The 19,647-nt window shown below is 48.3% G+C and overlaps 4 protein-coding genes across 9 annotated transcripts; all 4 read left to right on the top strand.

The window, feature by feature from the left end:
* Positions 1-609: 609 nt before the first annotated feature.
* Positions 610-7,869, top strand: LOC108025333 (stearoyl-CoA desaturase 5). Of its 2 annotated transcripts, none has more exons than XM_017095762.3 (6): positions 610-800; positions 4,927-5,342; positions 6,204-6,334; positions 6,393-6,784; positions 7,196-7,371; positions 7,429-7,869. In XM_017095762.3, the coding sequence occupies exons 2-6, from the start codon at positions 4,928-4,930 to the stop codon at positions 7,590-7,592; spliced, it is 1,278 nt and encodes a 425-aa protein (XP_016951251.1). In that variant the 5' UTR covers positions 610-800; position 4,927; the 3' UTR covers positions 7,593-7,869. The 2 variants fall into 2 exon arrangements, with proteins under 2 accessions (XP_016951251.1, XP_050744466.1); XM_050888509.1 differs by lacking the exon at positions 610-800 and adding an exon at positions 4,848-4,863.
* Positions 7,870-7,986: 117 nt separating this feature from the next.
* Positions 7,987-9,396, top strand: LOC108025296 (acyl-CoA Delta-9 desaturase). The gene is made up of 4 exons (XM_044090897.2): positions 7,987-8,214; positions 8,287-8,417; positions 8,542-8,747; positions 8,812-9,396. The coding sequence occupies exons 1-4, from the start codon at positions 8,049-8,051 to the stop codon at positions 9,311-9,313; spliced, it is 1,005 nt and encodes a 334-aa protein (XP_043946832.1). The 5' UTR covers positions 7,987-8,048; the 3' UTR covers positions 9,314-9,396.
* Positions 9,397-11,122: 1,726 nt separating this feature from the next.
* LOC127011512 (uncharacterized) lies at positions 11,123-13,113 on the top strand. Its single transcript, XM_050888511.1, has 2 exons — positions 11,123-11,141; positions 12,563-13,113. The coding sequence occupies exons 1-2, from the start codon at positions 11,138-11,140 to the stop codon at positions 13,111-13,113; spliced, it is 555 nt and encodes a 184-aa protein (XP_050744468.1). The 5' UTR covers positions 11,123-11,137.
* Positions 13,114-13,127: 14 nt separating this feature from the next.
* Positions 13,128-19,281, top strand: LOC108025295 (acyl-CoA Delta-9 desaturase). Of its 5 annotated transcripts, none has more exons than XM_017095684.3 (4): positions 13,128-13,860; positions 16,891-17,021; positions 17,607-17,998; positions 18,381-19,281. In XM_017095684.3, exons 1-4 carry the CDS (start codon positions 13,437-13,439, stop codon positions 18,820-18,822), a joined length of 1,389 nt encoding a protein of 462 aa, XP_016951173.1. In that variant the 5' UTR covers positions 13,128-13,436; the 3' UTR covers positions 18,823-19,281. The 5 variants fall into 5 exon arrangements, with proteins under 5 accessions (XP_016951173.1, XP_043946830.1, XP_043946831.1 ...); XM_044090895.2 differs by lacking the exon at positions 13,128-13,860 and adding an exon at positions 15,903-16,782; XM_044090896.2 differs by lacking the exons at positions 13,128-13,860; positions 16,891-17,021 and adding an exon at positions 17,044-17,334.
* Positions 19,282-19,647: the final 366 nt, after the last annotated feature.

Here is a 19,647-nt window from a genome sequence, read left to right as displayed (position 1 = left end):
TGCGCCGGCGTCTGCGTCTGCGTCTATGTCACACCTACTCACTGTGGAATACCCTACGACTCTCCGGTTGAGCATAAATAGTTTCTGGGATGGTGTATGAAAAAACAATGCGATGTAGGAAAGGTTTTATACCAATACGACTTTGGGTGGCATGCAATTTATTCTTAATTTTGAAATTAAATATTAAATAATAAATTAAATACCAAAGAGAACTAGTCAAGTAGGGTACCCCTGTTCGCCTACGCCCCGCGGTTTTCCCTGAGAAGCGGCCGAGTCGCCAGGCGGCAGCATTGACTTTGAACCGAGCGTTGTTTGTGTAATGTTTACGGAATGTGTGAGCACAACAGAGAACGCAAACAGAGTGGGCGGAACGGGGGGAGGAGGGGCCTGGCGAAAGGGGGTGCGGACGAGCGGGCCAGGCAGAATGGTAGATAATAACTGTAGACGCAGCGAAGCGACAACAAATAAACTACAAATTGAATGCTCCCCACCGCGGCCGGCGTCGCGGCCGCAGCTGGCGTCGCTGCCGGCAATAGTTCTGGGTGCCGCTGGGGCAGCGCAGTCGACGCCCGCTCTTCGGGATGTAAAATGTCGACCGCCTTCAGCGGGCTTCGTTAGTCACTTGAGTTCGTTCGCCTGGTCAACAGCGGCGGAGAAAGCGAGGCGAGCAGAGAGAGCGAAGCGCGAAGAATCCCGGCGAATCCGTGTCCCGAGAGTCCCGACCATCCGATCCGTAGTTCCAGAGTTTGCGCCGCGGAACCGCGAGTCCCAGCCACCCAGAGTCCCGAACCTCACCAAAAGTAGGTTCCCCAAAAGTGATCTCAGCCATATGGCTTTCTTCCAAGAGCTCTCCAGAGTCAGCAGCTAAAAAGCATAATAGTGATATTTCCAAGTTCCATTTCCAAGCCTCAGACCACCTCTTTAAACACTGACTTTGTGAAGCGGGTTGGCATGGTGCATCTCATCGAGAACTACCTGAATCTCCTGGATACTTCCAGTATAGAGCATAAAATGCGGGCCAATAATCAGCCCACGCCCACTTCCAGTGCCATTTGAACAGTATTCCCAGTCCCCGAACCCATTCCCAGTGCCCACCCTCTCCAAGCACACCGCTCACATGCAAATTGTAACCCAATTGTTTGCTCACTTCTGTCATTACCAGCGGCGATTGGGGGAGTGAGTGGGGCAGTTCGGCGGGAGTCAACAGAGCGAGTAACATGCACACACCACCTCCCCCACAGGCAACCTCCAGAAGAACCTCCCCCAGGTGTTAGCTCTCGGACTGGGCACACATTATTATCCCTCACGATTTGATGGCCGCGACACGCGTTGACCCACATCAATAAGCCGACCCAAACAGACTGACTAACTAAGGAAGGGGTCCCCGAGACCCGAACTCCCGATGGAGTCGTGAAGTCCCACTAATTTGGGGAAAGGAATTATGAACTGCTCGCAAGCCACACTTAATTTCACTGAACTGTTTAATAGTGTATGCAAACGAAGGAGTTGCCAAGTCGCCGAGCATTTGACAACAAAAATGTTTCTAAAACCGGTGATTTCGCGGTTTGGCGGAATCAGTTATCGTTCTGTTCGTCGTCATAAGTACTTGTTTGGGGAAAGTGGAGGGTTGCTTTGACATTCTTCAGATCGAATCGCCCCCAAGTGGCGACCAAAATAAATACCATTATCTGTTCATGCTAAAAAATTGGTCACATATAGCACACTACAACCTTAGTACAGTATGCTAGGATCAATAAGCCAACTCAAATAAAAAGGGGTTCTTGGAGAAGCATTCAAACCGCTAGTTCCTTGGAAACCCTTATCGTCACCCTTCTACGGGAACAAACAGAAATACACAGTGGCAAAAAACGGAAGAACGTATGTTTTTCTTAAATGGTGACACTGTGAAGCACATTTTTCTTGGACCTAACAAAACTTAGTGATTCTTCAATAGTCTCCCCTTGAACAAGTAGTGTTCTAGCTCGTATTTCTGCCTGAAGATCACTTCCAATTCAGGTCGGTTCTTTCCCGCAGTGTAACTGTAGTGCACCAACGATCTGGCCTGAATTATCTTCAGATAGCGAGTGCCTTCAATTACCCCGCGACCATTAAAAGCTCCAATTAAAGGTGGCAGCCGGGCAGCAGGTGGCGATTCGATACTTGATCTCTTGCCGTCGCCGAGCTGGGAAATCAGTGGGGTTTTCTTTTCGCTCGATGCGAGGCGAAAAAGCTCCCTGCTGTCACACGGGGGCATGGAAAATTCCCAATAAAATTCGGCACTTCGCCATTAAAATCGCTCGCTGGGTGACGGTATAGGAGAATAGTTGGTGATACGTCGACGTGCGAGCCATCAGGCAATTAGCCATGTCTGCAAAACGGGGAGCAGTACGGAAATCGGGAACTGGGAACGGGCTCCGCCGAACCTCTCGATGGGCGGTCAGCTTTATCGCGAAAAGCACTCCAGAGCGAATGGGGCGCGAGTGCCCATGAAAAAGTGGTTCGGCGGACGGTGTATATGTTTATTATTATTTATTATTGGGCCGAAAAGATTGTTTGTTTGCCTGAGCAGTTGCCAACGAGAGTGAAGTGGCTCTCTTTTCCATGAGGAATTTAATTTATGCATGCCAGAGTCGCGTGCTCGCGGCCCATGAAGGCGTTGATCAATTCCTGTGACAGCGTTCGTCAGTGGAAAGCGCCCTAAGATAGCCCATAACCCTCGGTTTCTTCCTCCCTCACTCAAACTAGCGTGCGTGGCTACATTTTCTAATTAAAAGATGGGGCGTGTTCGGAGGCCCCCAGTGCGCCGAACCCCTCTGCGTCTGCCCTCCTATCAATATGTAAATCGATCAGCTTCCCCGGCAATCTTATCGCCCCGGCGACTTACGTAAGGGGAGCGATTCCTCGGCACCCCCATTACTCATGCCACTCGGAACACCTGGAGGGGTCAGACAGGGAGTGAATCACGAAGCAATAGGCGCACTTGGAGTGTTTGCCATGGCGATAGGGTCTTATCAATGCTCTTAGCCCGAAAACGCTGAATGAATCAGGGGGGGGCCGGGGGTGGTGTGGTCCGGCCGGAAAATGTGGGCCGGGTGTGCCAGGTGTGCAATGCTTATCGGCAGGGCAATAAGCCATCACACGCACGAGAAATGGATCGACCATTCCCTGGCCGAAAATCGTAGGAAACGTTCTGTGGGGGCGTCGACTATACGACTTTACTACCCAGTGTTCCGAGGGTCCAAAGGTATATGGGGTGCGTAGTTCGGGAGGGAGTGCGCCACGGTAAAATCAAAAGCTCGGCAATTTACGAGTGCAGTTCTCAGCTAACCGGGCTAATATATCATACTTCGCCCACCCTTAAGACATTCCAAAACACACTTAATCAGGAGTGGAATATTTTCAAGACTGGAAGCTAATCGGAGTGAATAGAAATGTTACGATCTATACTAATGGTTTTAAAATAGTAATTGGACATGTTTTATTTAACGTCTCATTGAAAATCAAATCAACCTAATAGCCTATCCTAACATACAATGTGTGTGCTTTCCGATTTAATGGATATACTGCTTTCGTTTTCCATCGAAGAAAATCTAGGAAAATCATAAGTTTTGCTATGTTTGTTTTCTCAGCTGCCCAAGCTATTTAGATGTGTTTGAAAATCTATTCATGATTTTCGCACAGCCCACATCTATTTATTTGTCTGAGGTGCATTAGTAATAGGATTTAAAGTTGGGATATGGCAATAAAATGTTGGCTATTTAAAGAAATAAATATTTTTTATTTATTTTGTAAATTGAAGTAATAGAATATAAAGCAATATACATTTATCAGCATCTAAAAATAAGTGCATAATTTTTTGCTCATAGCTGGAGCCTCTTACTCAAAAACCTCTGGCCTGCAGACTAAGTTGTTATGTTTTATTGGTAGATAGAGGCTAGGGGTGTTAAGATAAGGAAACTATGGAGCAATCGGGCGCAAGAGATTAGGAATGGTCGCAATCCCGGCAATTCGCAGAGCCGAGTGACGGGGCAAAACCATCCACCCGGTGCCTCTGTGTCACACTATCCCTCAAGCCATTAGTTTGAATTTTGGCCCACCTGCGTGGCTCGTGCTCGGCAGATCCACCTGTTGGCCACCTGCCTGTGACTCACTGTTGTTGCTTCTTTGCCAGCCGTAATGATGTTGTGAAGCTCTATTTGTTTCCGCCCAGATAGTGGCCAACTTGCAGATCGGTGATTGCAACATGGAGCTCGGCAGGCGATAAGCCGCGATAAGGCCGACCCTGAGTGCCGCAGTTTGTTCCACAAATAAACGGAATTCTGTTAATATCCAGAGCAAACCCTTTGGGCCTTTGGGGGCTGAGGCTGGCAACAGTTTTCACACCAATTACAGTCGAAGCCCGCTGAAAGGCCTGCTAATAGTGCGCGCTTATAGCCATCCTAAACTTCAATTAGCGCGTCTCTGTGGATTTGCTTTGATAGCACTGCGAGAAAAGTTCTATTGTGGATGATGGGCTCTTGAAAGCCGTAACTAGCTTAGCAGTCAACAGCAAATGTTTACCTTATGAAGGGTTTATTAGCCTTTTACTGTTTGCCTTGGCATTACTCATGGTTGGCTAGAGGTGGCTTCTTTGATCACCAGATTAGAGATCATGGTGCTGAGCCTTTAATCCGAAAATACCTAATGGCAACACTGCGTATGAGCCACTTTTCTGTGTGAGAGTTATTTAGAGAGATCTCCCCATGCTTCTTTTGTCATCTATTATCACACAATAGATTTAGTTGAGCTTTGTTGTTATATTTAAACGTTTAAGAAAGTACAACCATGAATCGTGACTTATGATCAATTAATTACACTGAGAGCGTTGGTTTATTGCATGTGTAATTTCATAGCACCCTTAAGTGATTATGACATCTTGTATTGCAGCATGTGCCTTTCATCCCCGGTTCCCGGCCAGAAGCAGGCGCCTGCCGTGGGCCACTGCAACGGATCCTGCAGCCTGGACAGGAATGGCAATCGCAGCTCTCCGAGTGTCCCCAACGGAGGCGAGCTGAAGCACAGAGGCACCCATGCCACAGACGCTACATCACAGACCCTGATCCAAGATGAGGACAATCTGGGGTACAAGGAGGAGAATGCGGTCTACAAGGAGAATGTCCTGGAGAAGCAGAAGTTGTTACTCGAGCAGGAGCAGAAGGTGAAGGAGTCGCAGGCGGAGGAGGAGGAGGAGTACCACCCACAGATCAGATGGCCCGATCTGGGGGCCCAGGCCTTCCTGCACATCGGCGCCCTCTACGGACTTTACCAGCTCTTCTACGCCAACTTCTACACATTCCTCTGGGGTGAGTGTCCACTGTTCGGAATCCCCCTGCCCTGGGTAATTAGCATCTGGGCAGCTAATGAGTTGCCGCCCCCGCTGCCACCTACTGGCCACCAATCTGCGTAATTGCATCTGCCAACATGCAAACAGTGTTCCGATAGTCGGGCATTAGCTATTTTGTAACCCAGCGCCACTTGCTGGTAACTGGGCCAGTTTAAATTAGCTGTCTATATTACAAATTCCCGGGGGTGAGGTAATCATCGAGTTCTAAATGGAGATGTGGGGGATATTAAGGGGAAACAAAGTGTGAAGTAATGGGAATCTAAATGTTTGATAAGGTATCGGCAGAACACCAGATATAGAAAGTGTTATTTAAATCATTTTTTTTTATATTGTTTAAATTAAAACCCAATAAGAAAAGACATTAATACCATTTATAAAACAAACAACTCACTCAGGGAGCTTCAATACTACATACCTAATATGAGCAACAGATCAAAGATCCAAGATGACGCACGTCGTGGAAATCGAAATAAGTTAATATTATGCAATAGGTAAACAACCATCGCGTGAACTTTGACCGCTGGCAATTTAACTTAACGAACGCTTCAATTGCCCGATATAATTCGGCTGGTGATCGAAGTCGAAGCATAGGAAAGATTTCCGAGCGAGCAGGCGACGAAATAGGCCACCCCGAAGAAAGGGGGAATATGTAGATATATTTAGAGTCCAGAGTTGTGTCATCCGCTGAGCAAATCAAGCGAGAAGCGTCACCAGCACACCAAACTATTCAGATGGGTCGGGCAAATGTGGTACATAGTATATGTATGCTCTGTTTGTTTGTTTGGACAATGACAAGCGTCTGTTCCCCGCTTTTTTTCAGTGGTGGTCACCGTTTGGGTCTCCGGAATCGGCATCACGGCGGGAGCCCATCGACTCTGGTCGCACAAGTCCTACACGGCCTCCCTACCACTGAGGATTCTGCTGGCCTTCGCTTTTTCGATCGCGGGGCAGGTGAGTATATCATAAAAATGATAGCTTGAAACGATATTTGATATCTAAATCCCCACAGAGAGATGCCTACACGTGGGCCCTGGATCACAGGATACACCACAAGTTCTCGGAGACCGATGCCGATCCGCACAACGCCAAGCGGGGCTTCTTCTTCGCCCACGTGGGCTGGCTCTTCCTGACCCCCCACCCCAAGGTGGTGGCCAAGAGGAAGGTCATCGACATGTCCGACCTGGAGGCGGATGCGGTGTGCATGTTCCAGCGGAAATACTACATCCCGCTGTTCGCCCTCTGCTCCATCGTCCTGCCGGTGGCTGTGCCCTGGTACTTCTGGAACGAGGACCTCTGGATGTCCTTCTGGATCAACTTCAACATGCGCTTCACCTGGACCCTCAACGTGGCCTTCTTCGTGAACAGCGTGGCGCACATGTACGGCAACAAGCCGTACGACAAGTAAGAGAGACCACTGTAGCTCGAGGGGGTAAATGTGAAATCGGAAAAATGTAATCCGTTTATGTTTAGTAGTCAATCTATTTCCAATGACCCCCTTATCTACTTTTATATCAATCCATATTTGCTCTATGTCTATTCAAAGTCTCTTTTATTCATTTTTGATCTACAATTTATAGTCAAATGAGTTTAGTTCCAGACTGTGAATGCTAGAAATAGGTTTAATTGGCTAATAACTCATTTTGATTTACTTTCTACGAGTATAATGCGAATTATTTCGATCTATACATATGCATACATGTGGTTTAGTTTTTCTGCCAGAACAGAAAATTGTAATTATTAAATGCCGAATAAATAGAAGATTTAGGAAGAATGATGAAAATATAACACTAATGGTACTACCATCTCTTGCAGGAACCTTATGTCCACTGAGGCTCCCATTGTCTCCCTGCTGGCCATGGGAGAGGGCTGGCACAACTACCACCACGTCTTCCCCTGGGACTACAAGACGGGCGAGTTCGGCAACTATAGCCTGAACATCACCACCGGGTTCATCGACTTCTGTGCTTGGCTGGGCCTGGCCACAGGACGTAAGTTAACCCTATACTTCTTAATAAATCGCCACTAATAATCCCAAAATCCCATAGGCAAATCGGTGTCCCCCGACATGGTCTTGAGGAGAGCCAGGAAGTGCGGCGATGGAACCCGCTTCCTGGACGACGACTTCGCCCACAAAGATGCGGTGTGGGGATTCGGGGACAAGGACATTCCCCGCGAGGACATCGTGGAGCTGGCCAAGATGCAGAACTAAGCTCCGGCCATGTATTATGTTTTCAGCCTGTGGTTTTCCTAGTATTAAGTTTGTAGCACCAAGCCATGCCTTGCGCCTCAGCTTGAACGATCTGAGCTTTCATTTGGGGTTCCTCGGAGACTTCAAATGACAGTTCAGACCCTTCGGACTGGGCACTTGACCCATCCCCCATCCCATCCCATCCCGGATCACTAGGATCGTCGCATAGGGACGCTAATCGCCCGTCGTTGCTTTCGTTACTTACCTGCGGGTCAATAAACTATGTTTTGTATTATAACGCCGCTCCACTCTGAAGACCCTTGGGATTCTCGGGGCTATGCATAGGCAATTGGCCTATGAATAATCGAATGCCGATCGCCTCATTGGCTTTGGTAATTATGGCGGGGTTTTAGTATAGTCCGAGCTGCCGCAAGGGGCGGAACCAACTGGGATTCAGGACAGGGAGTTGGCATTACCATGGGGGAAACTAAGGTAAAGGAGCAGGATTCTGCTGGAGATTCCATCCTCAAGAAGCGCGATGCCATCTGGCCCTTGGTGCTCTTCTACATTCATGTGAACATCCTCGGCATATATGGAATTTACATTCTGCTCACCAGTGCTTCGTGGGCCACGATCTTATTCAGTGAGTTCGCCGGGTTAAGTAGCTCCACGTGCCGCATCTTAAATAGAAATATCTATCTATCTATTAACTTAGCTGCCCTATTAACTCTGCTTGGCACCTTGGGCGTGACGGTGGGCGTTCACCGCCTTTGGGCTCACAGGACCTTCACCGCCTGCAAACCCCTGAAGGTTTTCCTCATGTTCTGCCAGACGACCGCCGGTCAGGTGAGCAACCCCCCCGCAGCTTTTACCTACTACGCCTCTGGTAAAAGCTCTTGCTTGGGTTTTTACCTGGGACACAAACCCTATTGATAGGGCTTATAAGTTCGGTTTTTTTGTTCCGGTTCAGGGCTCCATCTATAGTGTGGTTCAGGCCCATCGCCTGCACCATGCCAAGTTCCAGCAGGACGAGGATCCCTACTACAGCAAACAGAACTTTATGTACGCCCAGGTGCGAGGGAGTCTGTTGAAGTACTCTCCCCAGCAGGAGGAACTGCTCAAGGATGTGGATATGTCGGATCTGGAAAGTGACACCATTGTCATGTTCCAGAAGCGGTGGGTTTTTATGGTTTATAAGTCCAACTTATTTTAACTAACCAACTTATGATATACTTTCCAGGTTCTATGTCCTGCTGTACATCTTCCTGAATGTACTGCTCTCGGTGAACACCCCGTTCCAGTACTTTGGGGACTCCCTGGCCACCTCCATGTTCGTGGGCTTCTGGCTGCGCAGCCTGATTGTCATAAACCTGGGCAACCTGGTCCACTCATCCCACTTCATATGGAGCATACACAAGGGCTTCAAGCCCACGGACTCGAACAGCATCTTTCTGATCACGAAGAGCTACTGGCCGCAGTACCATTACCTACTGCCCAGGGACTACCAGAGTGGGGAGTTCGGGGACTATGCCTCGGGCATAGGATCTGCCATGATCCGGGTCTTTGCCGCCCTGGATTGGGCCAAGGACCTGAAGACCATTGGATCCGTGGCCGTGCGTCAGGGACTCACGAGGGCGGTGGAGACGGGCCGACCCATTGTGGAGTGCATCGAGGAGCAGGTGGAGTTGGAGGAGAACGCCCTGCCCGCCAACCATTTCCTCAACCGGGAGAAGTTCATGTGAGCACATTGCATCACTATGCGACAAACGGTCGCGCCAGTCGTAAAAATAAATTAACCGCCATCGAGCAGGCGGGGTAGAGTAAACTGTGAGCCTAATTATTGGTCGGCATAAAAACACGGTAAACAGAGGTGCAGTTCGTGGGCTGGAGTGGAACTGGAAATGGAGATGGCGATGGCGATGGCGACGGATATGGTGACCCTCCAAGTGGGCGTGCCTGGATGCACTTGGCGGCCCTGTCTTGCCCAAGAGCAAACAAACTAGCTTACAAATCACAGTTCGGCCTAATTATGCATTCCCATTCAGACAAAGGGAAATTCATTCACCTAATAGTATGGGGTTTTTCATCAGCTATGTAGGTGGTAAATAAATATGTCGGATATGTTGATGCTGGGCACATGTGGGCTTAACTGTATTTAGTTCATGTTGGTGGACGGCTCTTATGAAATGCGATTTCAACAACAATTATAGAGATATGTTGTATTCTGATAAGAGCTAGTAGGTGTATTTTCCTTCTGAGCACTCCTACGATTTGCAATCCTAGCTCGAGTTCGTCACCTTCTCCTATCCCCTTTCGGCTGTTTACGGATGCCAATTCATTTGGCAATCGCTTCGTTTGCTTTCCCAAGCTCGAATCGGTTGGGTATCGGGATTTGGCTACGGCTGTACACATATATTAGTTTATTTTCGGCAGCAGGTGCTTTCGGCCGGGTTTTATGGGTTGCGCCTAATGATTTTATTAGCCATACGCAATGTGTGCCCAGTGGCTGCGAGGCTGATTGATTCGTCAATATTGACACCGCACTCAGTCAGTGGCCGCCCAGAAGCCTTTCCCAACCTATCCTGCCTTTTGCTGCCAGCGTGTTTGCCCATCAAACGTGGTTTAAGCAAACTGAGCGCCTGACTTGGATCACATCGATCGGTGCTAAGGAGCCTGGCTGCGCCATTCTAATGTACACATTCTAATACCCATTCGCGGAGCATAATACACCTGGGTGTGAACATTCCGCACTCAACGCAACCCCACTGACTCACATTTGAGCCGGCCACTTGTACCAATTCCTAATGACTCCGCACTGAAGTGATTACTAATGAATTTGCCTGCTAAAAGCCGGCACACTTAAAACCTTTTGTGGCCCATGAAATTACTACAAAAATAATAACGTTTTACGTCAATTTGAGTCTGATCAATAAGTTAAGTTCAGAACTGTAGAAAATATGCTAGATCAATGGAATAGGCCATGATATGTTATATAAGCATATACATTAAAATTTCATTTACGGAATAACCACTTGGGAATTATAACAAAAACCTTTTGCAGAGCTTTTTGTACCAAACTATTTTAGCGTTTTTTATCCGCCTTTCAGCGATTTCAGATAGTTTTTCTCGCTGAGTGTATCCCTATTCGCTTTAGCTGTTTGCGCTGTGGCAGATTTAAGATCTGAGATCCGCTCCGCTCTGTGGCAAATTGCAGTCGCGTCGCGTTCTGCGCTTTGTTTAGTGTTAATTTGTTTTCCATAAGCCGACTGAGCGACAGTTGAAGGTTGCACAAATACGTGGAGTACGCAAAATCGCTGTTGACTGGCGGGCTTGTGCAACTCCATGGCAACCATGGGCCACCACGGGCCCGGAAAGTGCCCGGTTCCGATTTGGGCAGGTGCTTGGATGCTGGGGGCTCAGCCCTGCTGAAAACACCTCACCATTCACGGCCTAATCGCTGGCAAATTGAAATATCTCGCGCATGAATGGCTGTCTTTTGAGCCAAGAACAGTGGAACGGGAAGCGATTAGGCGAAGAAAAAGCACACACATGTGTACCTCACATTTATGGGTATGTAGGCACCCGAACAATAGTGAGCTGGCTTTGTTCGGGGATTTTTTGCACTTTTTTTGGCCAGAACCCTCATATAAAACGCTGACAGTGCGAAAAGAGGAGCTGCGCAATATATCAAAGTGGTTTCCAATGATTTCGAGTAGGCCGCCTTCCCCGCCGTTTGTTTATAAACAAAGCGCAGGCAAAGCGGACAATTTCCAAGCGTTTTTCTGTTTTCTGTGGCTTTGCATAATTGGCTAATGGGGCCTTACAACATCAGCACCTCATCAGCAGCAGCTTGCAGATATGCCATATGCCATATGCCATGCCATCCCATCCACAGTGGGTCGAGATCAAAGGGTTCGGTCGCGTGACACTGCAAACGAACGTCCGCAGATTCGGATTTCGGATTTCGGCAATGGTTCGGACTTTCAGGGAGAGCAGAGCTGAGAAGCCGTAAACCCAGTTTTATGATGGGCTTCCTTGGCTCTGGGGTTTTATTTCGCCGCGGGTTCGCCGCTTTTGCTTTTGGCTTTTAATTAAGTTCGGTTTCTGTTTCTGTCGCCTGGGTTACGTAAAGAGAAAGCCACTCTCGTCTTCTGCGTCTCCGGACTTCGGGAGCTGAACTTCATGATCATCGAACGGCTTTTGACTTTGGCCAACAGCACACACACAAGCCCGGCCCAAAGATGACGACTGGAATCGATTTTTATAAATACATCTTGGGCTTGCAAAAGGAGAGATTGTCCGTATGCAAATGGGCAGCAGAACCGCAGAATCCGGCGACTGCGTTGAAATAGAAATCGCCGGCAGGGAAAGGTCTTATTTGCATACTATACCCCCCTGGGTCGAGAACCTAACGGGCGTTCGGGCTCGGGGCCCTTGACAACAGAGATCGAGTGTGCGAATCTGTCATGGAGGAAGCCTAACTCTTTCAATTAGCGTGCCGCAACACATGGTCCGCGTTTCGAATTAGATTTCGATTGCCAAATGCAATTAGAACCGTCTGAGCGGGACCCGTACACCGGTAGTATCTCTGGGTCTTTCGTGAGTAATCGTGAAAAGTGCCGGCAGACTTCTTGTCGGTCTCTGGGTTTGTATTTTTCGAAGCGGTCAGAGGGGCATGAGTCGGGAGCGAAAGAGACGGGTGGTCGAACAGACAAGAATCGAGTTTTGGGGGAAGACCCTATGTTACTGTGCAATGCGTTATGGTCGAAATACTCAGGGGTTTGTAAGCAACTTTATGGCCAACATTCTTTTTATAGATTCTACATCAATTCATTTTTTTCTTTCATTGAAGTTCCTTGGTTTCCCTAAAAATGTTGATGGAGATCAATGATCCCAATATCATATAGTACTGATTCGTTTTCTAAGCAATATCATTAGATATAGCTCGGTTTAGTTTAGTTGATCTAATACCCAGTGCCCCTCTGCCCCAGCCCAACTATTGATACTTCAGAGCCAGCTCGCAGGTGAACGTGAGTCTTGCCCAATTCGGAAGCCCAAGCCCCCGAAAACCTTTCTTCTGGGTCTTGCGTTTCCAGCGGGGACAGAGTGTGACCTACTGATGCACGACACCCAGAGACCCACACACTCGGCCCAAACTCGAGGTAGCTGGAAGCCCGGAGCTGTTGACTGCGCGGCTGATTCTTCTCTGCGACGGAGCTTCGGGTCCCGAAGATTTGCTCGAACTACAGCCGAAGCCGAAGCCGAATCCGAACCGCAGACACAGGTGCTTCGGGCGTGTGCGAGTGGTGGCATAATCTTGGCCTTCTTGGCCATTTCGGCTCTCCATTTCTTTTCCTCACCTTTGTGCGTCGGATCGGAAACTCCGCTCCGTCAGTCAGTCGGTCAATCAGTCAGCTTTGGAGCTGCCTTTGCTTTTGGCTTTGGCTTTAGCTTGGCTCAGTCGCCGCCGAAGTCGAAGTCGAAGTCAAAGTCGCTGCCGAAGCCGAAGCCGCCGCTCTGCCCAGGTGAGCCAGCCGCATAGGTAGGAACCTACACCTTTGGCTACGATCATTTGTCTACGGAACGGCGCCGCGTTGAGTTCGTTAGACGCGGAAAGGAAAGGAATCCCCCACGAGTAGCCCAAAGCCCTGAAAACCCCCTACGAGCGAACCGCGTCCGCAGAAGTGACTGTGTGCCCGCTGGAAGAAAGCCAAGCCAAACTCCACCTCCTACTGGGAAGCCAAGTGCTCCGGCAATTTGAGTGTTAAGTTGTGAAGAAAGTTCGGCGAGTGTTTCGGCGCGGCAGTTACGAAACGCGGTTTCCGCCGGCGAGCCCAAAACAAAAAGTACAAATAAGAGCCTAAAATGGGTCATCTGTCCACCTCGGAGCGAGTGTGCAGCAAGACGCCGGCTATTTCGCCTGACTCCAGTCCCCCTCTCCTGGCCAGGAGATCCAAGCTGCCCAACGGGGATGCCCAGCAGCAGGTGCGCCGCGGCGAGGATTCCTCGCCAGAGTTGCCGCCCCGCGGTAAGCTCCAGCTGCCCCAGAAGCGGGAGGAGCTGCCCCGCGCCGTGATCCCCCAGGAGATCGCCAACCACGTGCCAAAGGACGCCATCGACCTGGAGGAGTACACGCGCACCTTCGTCGGCGACCGCGTCCTGGGCTGGCAGTTCCAGGCCCCGCTGAAGTGGGACAAAGTCATCCAGATCTCGCTGCTGCACATCGTGGCCGGAATCTGCCTGCTGACCTATCCGCTGCGCAACCTCAACCTGTACACCACCATCTGGTGTAAGTATTGGTGCCATCTAGGCCACCTGTCCATATCCATTCCATTCCATTCCATCTCATCACATCCCATCCGGCATTGCGTAATGCCCACTCTCTCTTTCTATCGCCTCGAATTTGGAAATGGTGGTCGGGCATAGGTGTAAAAAACAAAGAGTCATCTCTGATCGATGCTGTAAAGGGGGAAATAGTGCACTGGGAGAAATCGTGGGGTCGTGGCATTGATAGGCAGCTTCGCAAAAAATATATTTCATCAATTTCAACTGGATACGAAATTCTAATATATGTTTTTGCATATTTGGCTTATTTTTTAGGGACCCAGAAAAGAGTTCAGAAAGAAGGAATGAATTCTTGTATCATAAACACCCTGCTTAAAGTTGGTATAGGAGTATCTTGTTGTAACGTGACTTGATATTTTTCTCAGATGGTTTCACATTTTTCTCCGAGTGTAGAGAGTGGTTGGCGCCGCTGATGATGTTGTCTTTGCGGCTCCCACTCCCCCGAGAAGAGAGTCTGTTGCCCCACCAATTATTTGCAATTTAGCGCGCCCAGCGCCTTAAGCCCGCGTCGTTTCTTTCTCTGGGCCATTACAAAATGCGTCCCCTTGTTATTGCCTTTAATTGATTGCCGCTTAACACTTGCCCCCCTGGCCTTTCCCCAATACCCTGCCATTGTGCCCTTCAGCTTCTGCTTTTTGTTATACGACGTGTGTTGAAACCTCTTTCATTGGCTCCACTTTGGGTTTGGGTTTGGCTTTGCTTTTGGGTTTTGAGTTTTCAGTTTTCAGTTTTCGGCTTTCGGCTGGCGTGCAATTTCAGTCTCAGCATAAAAATTGACTGACACAGGTGGATTGCAGAAAACAAAACCAAAGCGTGTTGCTTTAGATACGCGGCCAAGAAGAGAGGTTGCCGGAGGGAAAGAGCAACAAGAATCGCTTGACACAAATTTATTTGGGGCTTTGAATGATCTACCCCACTGTCGGCGAACCTCGAAACACGGTAAGCAAGGTTGAGCGAGAAATATCTGGGATTTCAGCCAATACATCAGCGTTTTCGAGGTCTAAGCTCGGAGAATTGTCACAAGAATGCATTACTTCAGTATTATGTAAACGGTTCATGGTTTTCAAGGAAGTTGTAGTAATATTTGGGATTATAAATATTTGGTTAGAAATTTCTGGGGTTTCAAAGCTTTGAAAGATCTTCAAGGTTTCCAAGGTGAATCAGAGTTTTAAATGACTTTACCATTTTAAATGGTTCCCGAAGTTAGGCTAGAAAATTCTAGGATTTTCCGATCTTAACTGGCTTCACAGCACCTTAAGGGGATTTTTCTGCTGGGTAAACGCAGACCTCAATAGTAACCAAGGTTTCGACAAAGTACTCTACCATTTTAGATCTCATTTTACATGTCCCAAAGTCGCCGATTTCGCAAGACAAAAGATGATTTATCTGTTCGTTAAACACCGACTCAATTTATGGGCACTACACATGCGAGTAGAGCAAAAAATCAGTTGACATTGAGACAGACTCCGCGGGGAAATCAGTGGGGGCATCCTCCACAGCCGATTTCGTTTTCATCGGAATTACCAGGGGTACTTGGGCACTTCCCTCTTAATGGCTGTACAGCGAAAAATGCCTTAATACCTGGTCATTTTCCATATTTATTGCGCATTGTGTGGCATGACAGGCTAAAAAAACGGCGAGGTACAAGGAGTATCCTTGCACGAAGCGCATCCCCTTTTGGGGCGTCGAGCTCGTAAATATTTTGGCAAATTGCCGGACGAACGTGCAGCGCCTAAAGAGTGCTCCCCGCATGCTGGGAATTATCATCTTTTGCCGGTTTGTAGATGGCGAAAATTGTCGTGCTCGGTCCCAGATATTGATTAAGTTCAGCGGGCTGGAAGACAAAAGTGCGGGGGGAAAGGCCGCCAAGGGGCCTTACATAAACGCATTAACATTGGGCGTTAATGAAGCTGGCCAAAAAACTAACATTTATATAAGAAGCCAAGTCGGCAAGTCAACGCACCTTCTGCTGGCCCAGGGACACCTGTTTTTTCGACTTACTGGGGATCACCCAAGATGGTCAGCGGAGTCAACTCACAATCTAATTTCGAAACTATCTGAACCTGAACCCTTGCCCTTCTGCACTGCACTTGAAATGCAAATATCAAAATGGAACACTCTAGTCAGGCGATTCGAAAACATGGGAAGTGTGCGTTTTAGAGTATTTAAATAACCGACAACTTCAGTTCAGATTTTGAAGACTAAACTACTATCCAATGATAGCTAGGGATTTTGAAATATCTTGTGGTATAATTTTTATTATACCCCTAGATGGGATTATTATTACGGTTCCTAAGTTACACCTTTAAAAGTAAGCCATTTGTGGGCACCCAATGTTGAATTTGATCGTTTCCGCACTCTGCGTTGGCCTTTAATTGTTCATTTCGGTTTTTTGGTGAGACGGAACTGGTTTTTGTCGCAACATTGTGAAGGCTAATCTTTCCTCCAATCGATAAAATTCCCATTCAGAGAAATCGTTAATAGTTCATTAGTTGGTTGCCGAAATGTGCGAGCTATGAGCTATTTCCGTAGGATCCCCCGCCTTGGGGCGTTGGGTGAGGCGGAAACCCCTCTTCGGATCAAATAGTCATTACTTCTAATTGCATCTACGGCCATTACCCAATTCAATGGGATGGTGACAGTGGCGTTTTGCATATTCTAATTGAGGAACTAATGGTGGAGATCGTCTGGAAGGGTTTGGCATCTGGTATTTCTGATGATTGCCGGAATCGTGATCAGTCATTCACCGGGCTTCCATAAAGATCCCCTCATCGGGCAGCCTTGGGCGAGCTCGGGTCTCTTTTATACTCCATTTGTTTGTCGGGGGAATTAGCACCCAGCCTCAAATAGCTCAATTTGCGGAAATGTAATTTCGGGTTTTTCTTTTGGCATCCAATTAGCACTGCGTTTGTCCGAAAACTTTATGGCCGACACTTACATCTATCTTTTTATTATTCACTATTAAATCCTCTAGCGTTCTTCGTCGGTGGCGTGGCTGGCTTCGGAGTCACCGCCGGAGCCCACAGATTCTGGACCCATCGCAGCTACAAGGCCAACACCGTACTGCGCTCCATCCTGATGGTCTGCTACTGCGTGGCCGGACAGGTGAGTTTTTGGGAAAAGGGCGGGGATCCCTCGACCTTTAGCACACGTAATGCCACCTGAAGACTTGTCCGCAATTTGCCAATTCACCACCTTCGTTTTTTCGCCTTTTGGGGGCTGCAATGCAATTAACATTAATGGCATCATTAAGTATAACAACTTAATGCCTGTCGCGACTGACAAACTGTAAAATTGACAATTCCAACTACTCGGCAAAGTGCTTTGTGTATCCCGCAGATACATTTGTCTTATTTAATGACTGCAGCGATTAAGCGCAGCCGCAGAAGCTTAGATGCGGAGCGTGAAGATATATATTGTAGGTACTGAACGAATGCGAACTGAGCGACCTGGAGACTAAGAGGAGCATCAAATTTGATGGCGTGCTAGGTGAACCCCGCTGACCCGCCAAAGATTGTCACTTTCCGACGCAGATACTTTAAGAGATACACGCGTTTTACGATCAGTTTTAATACTAGTTGGTCTGCTTTTTTATGGGAGATATTTTCTTGATGTGTTAGATGTGATCGAGAAATCTCTACTATAACTTTTTAGGAATTTCCTCATCTAATATTCCACAAACCCTTCCAGAACACCCTGTACGACTGGGTGCGGGACCACCGAGTCCACCACAAATATTCTGAGACCGATGCAGATCCCCACAACGCCAACCGGGGATTCTTTTTCTCCCACGTGGGCTGGCTGATGATGCTGAAGCACCCGGAGGTGCTGCGTCGCGGTCGCCAGATCGACATGAGCGACATCCTGGCGGACCCCGTGGTGCGCTTCCACCAGAAGTACTTCATCCCCCTGAAGACCTTCTTCTGCTTCATCTTGCCCACCGTGATCCCCGTCTACTGCTGGGGCGAGTCCTGGACCCTGGCCTTCGTGCAGCAGTGCCTCTTCCGCTACGTGAGCAGCCTGAACTTCACCTGGTCCGTGAACAGCGCCGCCCACCTCTGGGGATCCCGCCCCTACGACAAGTGAGTATTGCGGGGAGACTACATTGTTATTATGTCAGCCAGATGCTGACACTTGCTTATTGGATTCGGAGCACGAATGCAGGTCATTTTCCCACTTCTCCCATCGCCACATTGCTGCCTTTGTGGCTCGTTCTGATGACATAGCAGGCGAATAGCAAGTCTCACGTGTAAACACCTTGCAGATAAAAATAGAGTGAAGAATGTGCGTGTTGTATAGAAAAGACAAACAAGAACCGCGGCCGAACAGCTTAAACTATTTTCATTGTTTTGGTTTTGATGCCAATTCTTAAAGATTGTGTTGCTAATAATGAAATTTCTTCATTGCTCAATTACAAATATTGTAATATATTGAATGATAAAATATTTATAACCTCTCCCCCAGGCGGATCATGCCCAGCGAGAACATCTACGTGTCCCTGCTGGCCATGGGCGAGGGATGGCACAACTACCACCACGTCTTCCCCTGGGACTACAAGGCAGCGGAGCTGGGCAACTACACCGTGAACTTCACCACCATGGTGCTGGACGCCTTCCACAAGCTGGGCTGGGCCTGGAACATGAAGCAGCCCTCCAAGGAGCTGGTGCGCCGCACCCTGGAGAAGTACGGCGACGGCACCCACGCCTCCCAGGCGGGCGGTCCCGAGGAGTTCAAGGACGGAGTGGCGGCCGGGGCCACCATGGTGGGCCACGTGCACTACGCCGAGGTGCCCGACCCCGATCTGGAGTACGATGCCGAGTCCAGCAGCACGGAGAGTGCCAAGCTGGACGAGAACGAGAACGAGGGCGAGCGGATGAAGAAGTCCAAGTCCAAGGCGGCCAACTAGGGAGCTCGGTGGTCGGGACACGGGATACGGGATACTGGCGTCCAGTCATCCCCAGGCGTCCAGAGATCGAGATGGGCTCGCGGATCGCTGATGATGGGTTGGGATCGTCACTTAATCTTGCGTCTGTGCGAGGGCGGGACGTAGTCGATAATCGTTTTTTAAATTAAACCCTATTCTATTTTATCATTATCTATATATCCTCACACCAGATCAACACACCTGCACCGCAACGGTTAACACTCACACGAATCAAAAGAAACACCCGCATCCACTCATTTTCGTATCTTCATTTGTGTAGGTTTAGGTATTTAGCAGATAGCACGGTACGACATAAGTTATAAGTCACACACAAACATTTACGTATAAACGACAACAACTTCAAGATATGCTCTCCGTCCGAGACAAATAAAATGAAAGTAAATATTTACAAATAAAAACAAATTAAAAATTTAAAGAGAAGCGCATTTCAATTGGTCGATGATCGGGGGTCTCTGAGCAGCATGAAGGTGACTAATATCCAGGCATAAATGTGAAGTAATGCCATTCACTCTGGTACGATCCAAAGATGAGATGCTGGAAATTTTTGAATGCCTGGAAAAAAACTCCCTATGCAAATGAGCCGCAAGTGCGAAAAGTGTTTTTGAATTCATTTACCCGACATGGGTCACTTAACGTCACTTAAATTTTGGATCGTCGGTTCTAGGAAGCTCTGAAAGTTCTCTGGGAATATCAATTATGGTAAACAAGATGTGCGAAAACTGTTTCTGATTACCACAACCTAGCCTACATCAACTATTGACGTCAATGCTAAGGTTGCGAAATCGG

The sequence above is a fragment of the Drosophila biarmipes genome, chromosome 3R (assembly GCF_025231255.1).
Source record: "Drosophila biarmipes strain raj3 chromosome 3R, RU_DBia_V1.1, whole genome shotgun sequence".
In the NCBI taxonomy this organism is placed as follows: Eukaryota; Metazoa; Arthropoda; class Insecta; order Diptera; family Drosophilidae; genus Drosophila; species Drosophila biarmipes.
The sequence above is the reverse complement of the archived record's forward strand: the minus strand, read 5'-3'. Positions and strand labels throughout refer to the sequence as shown.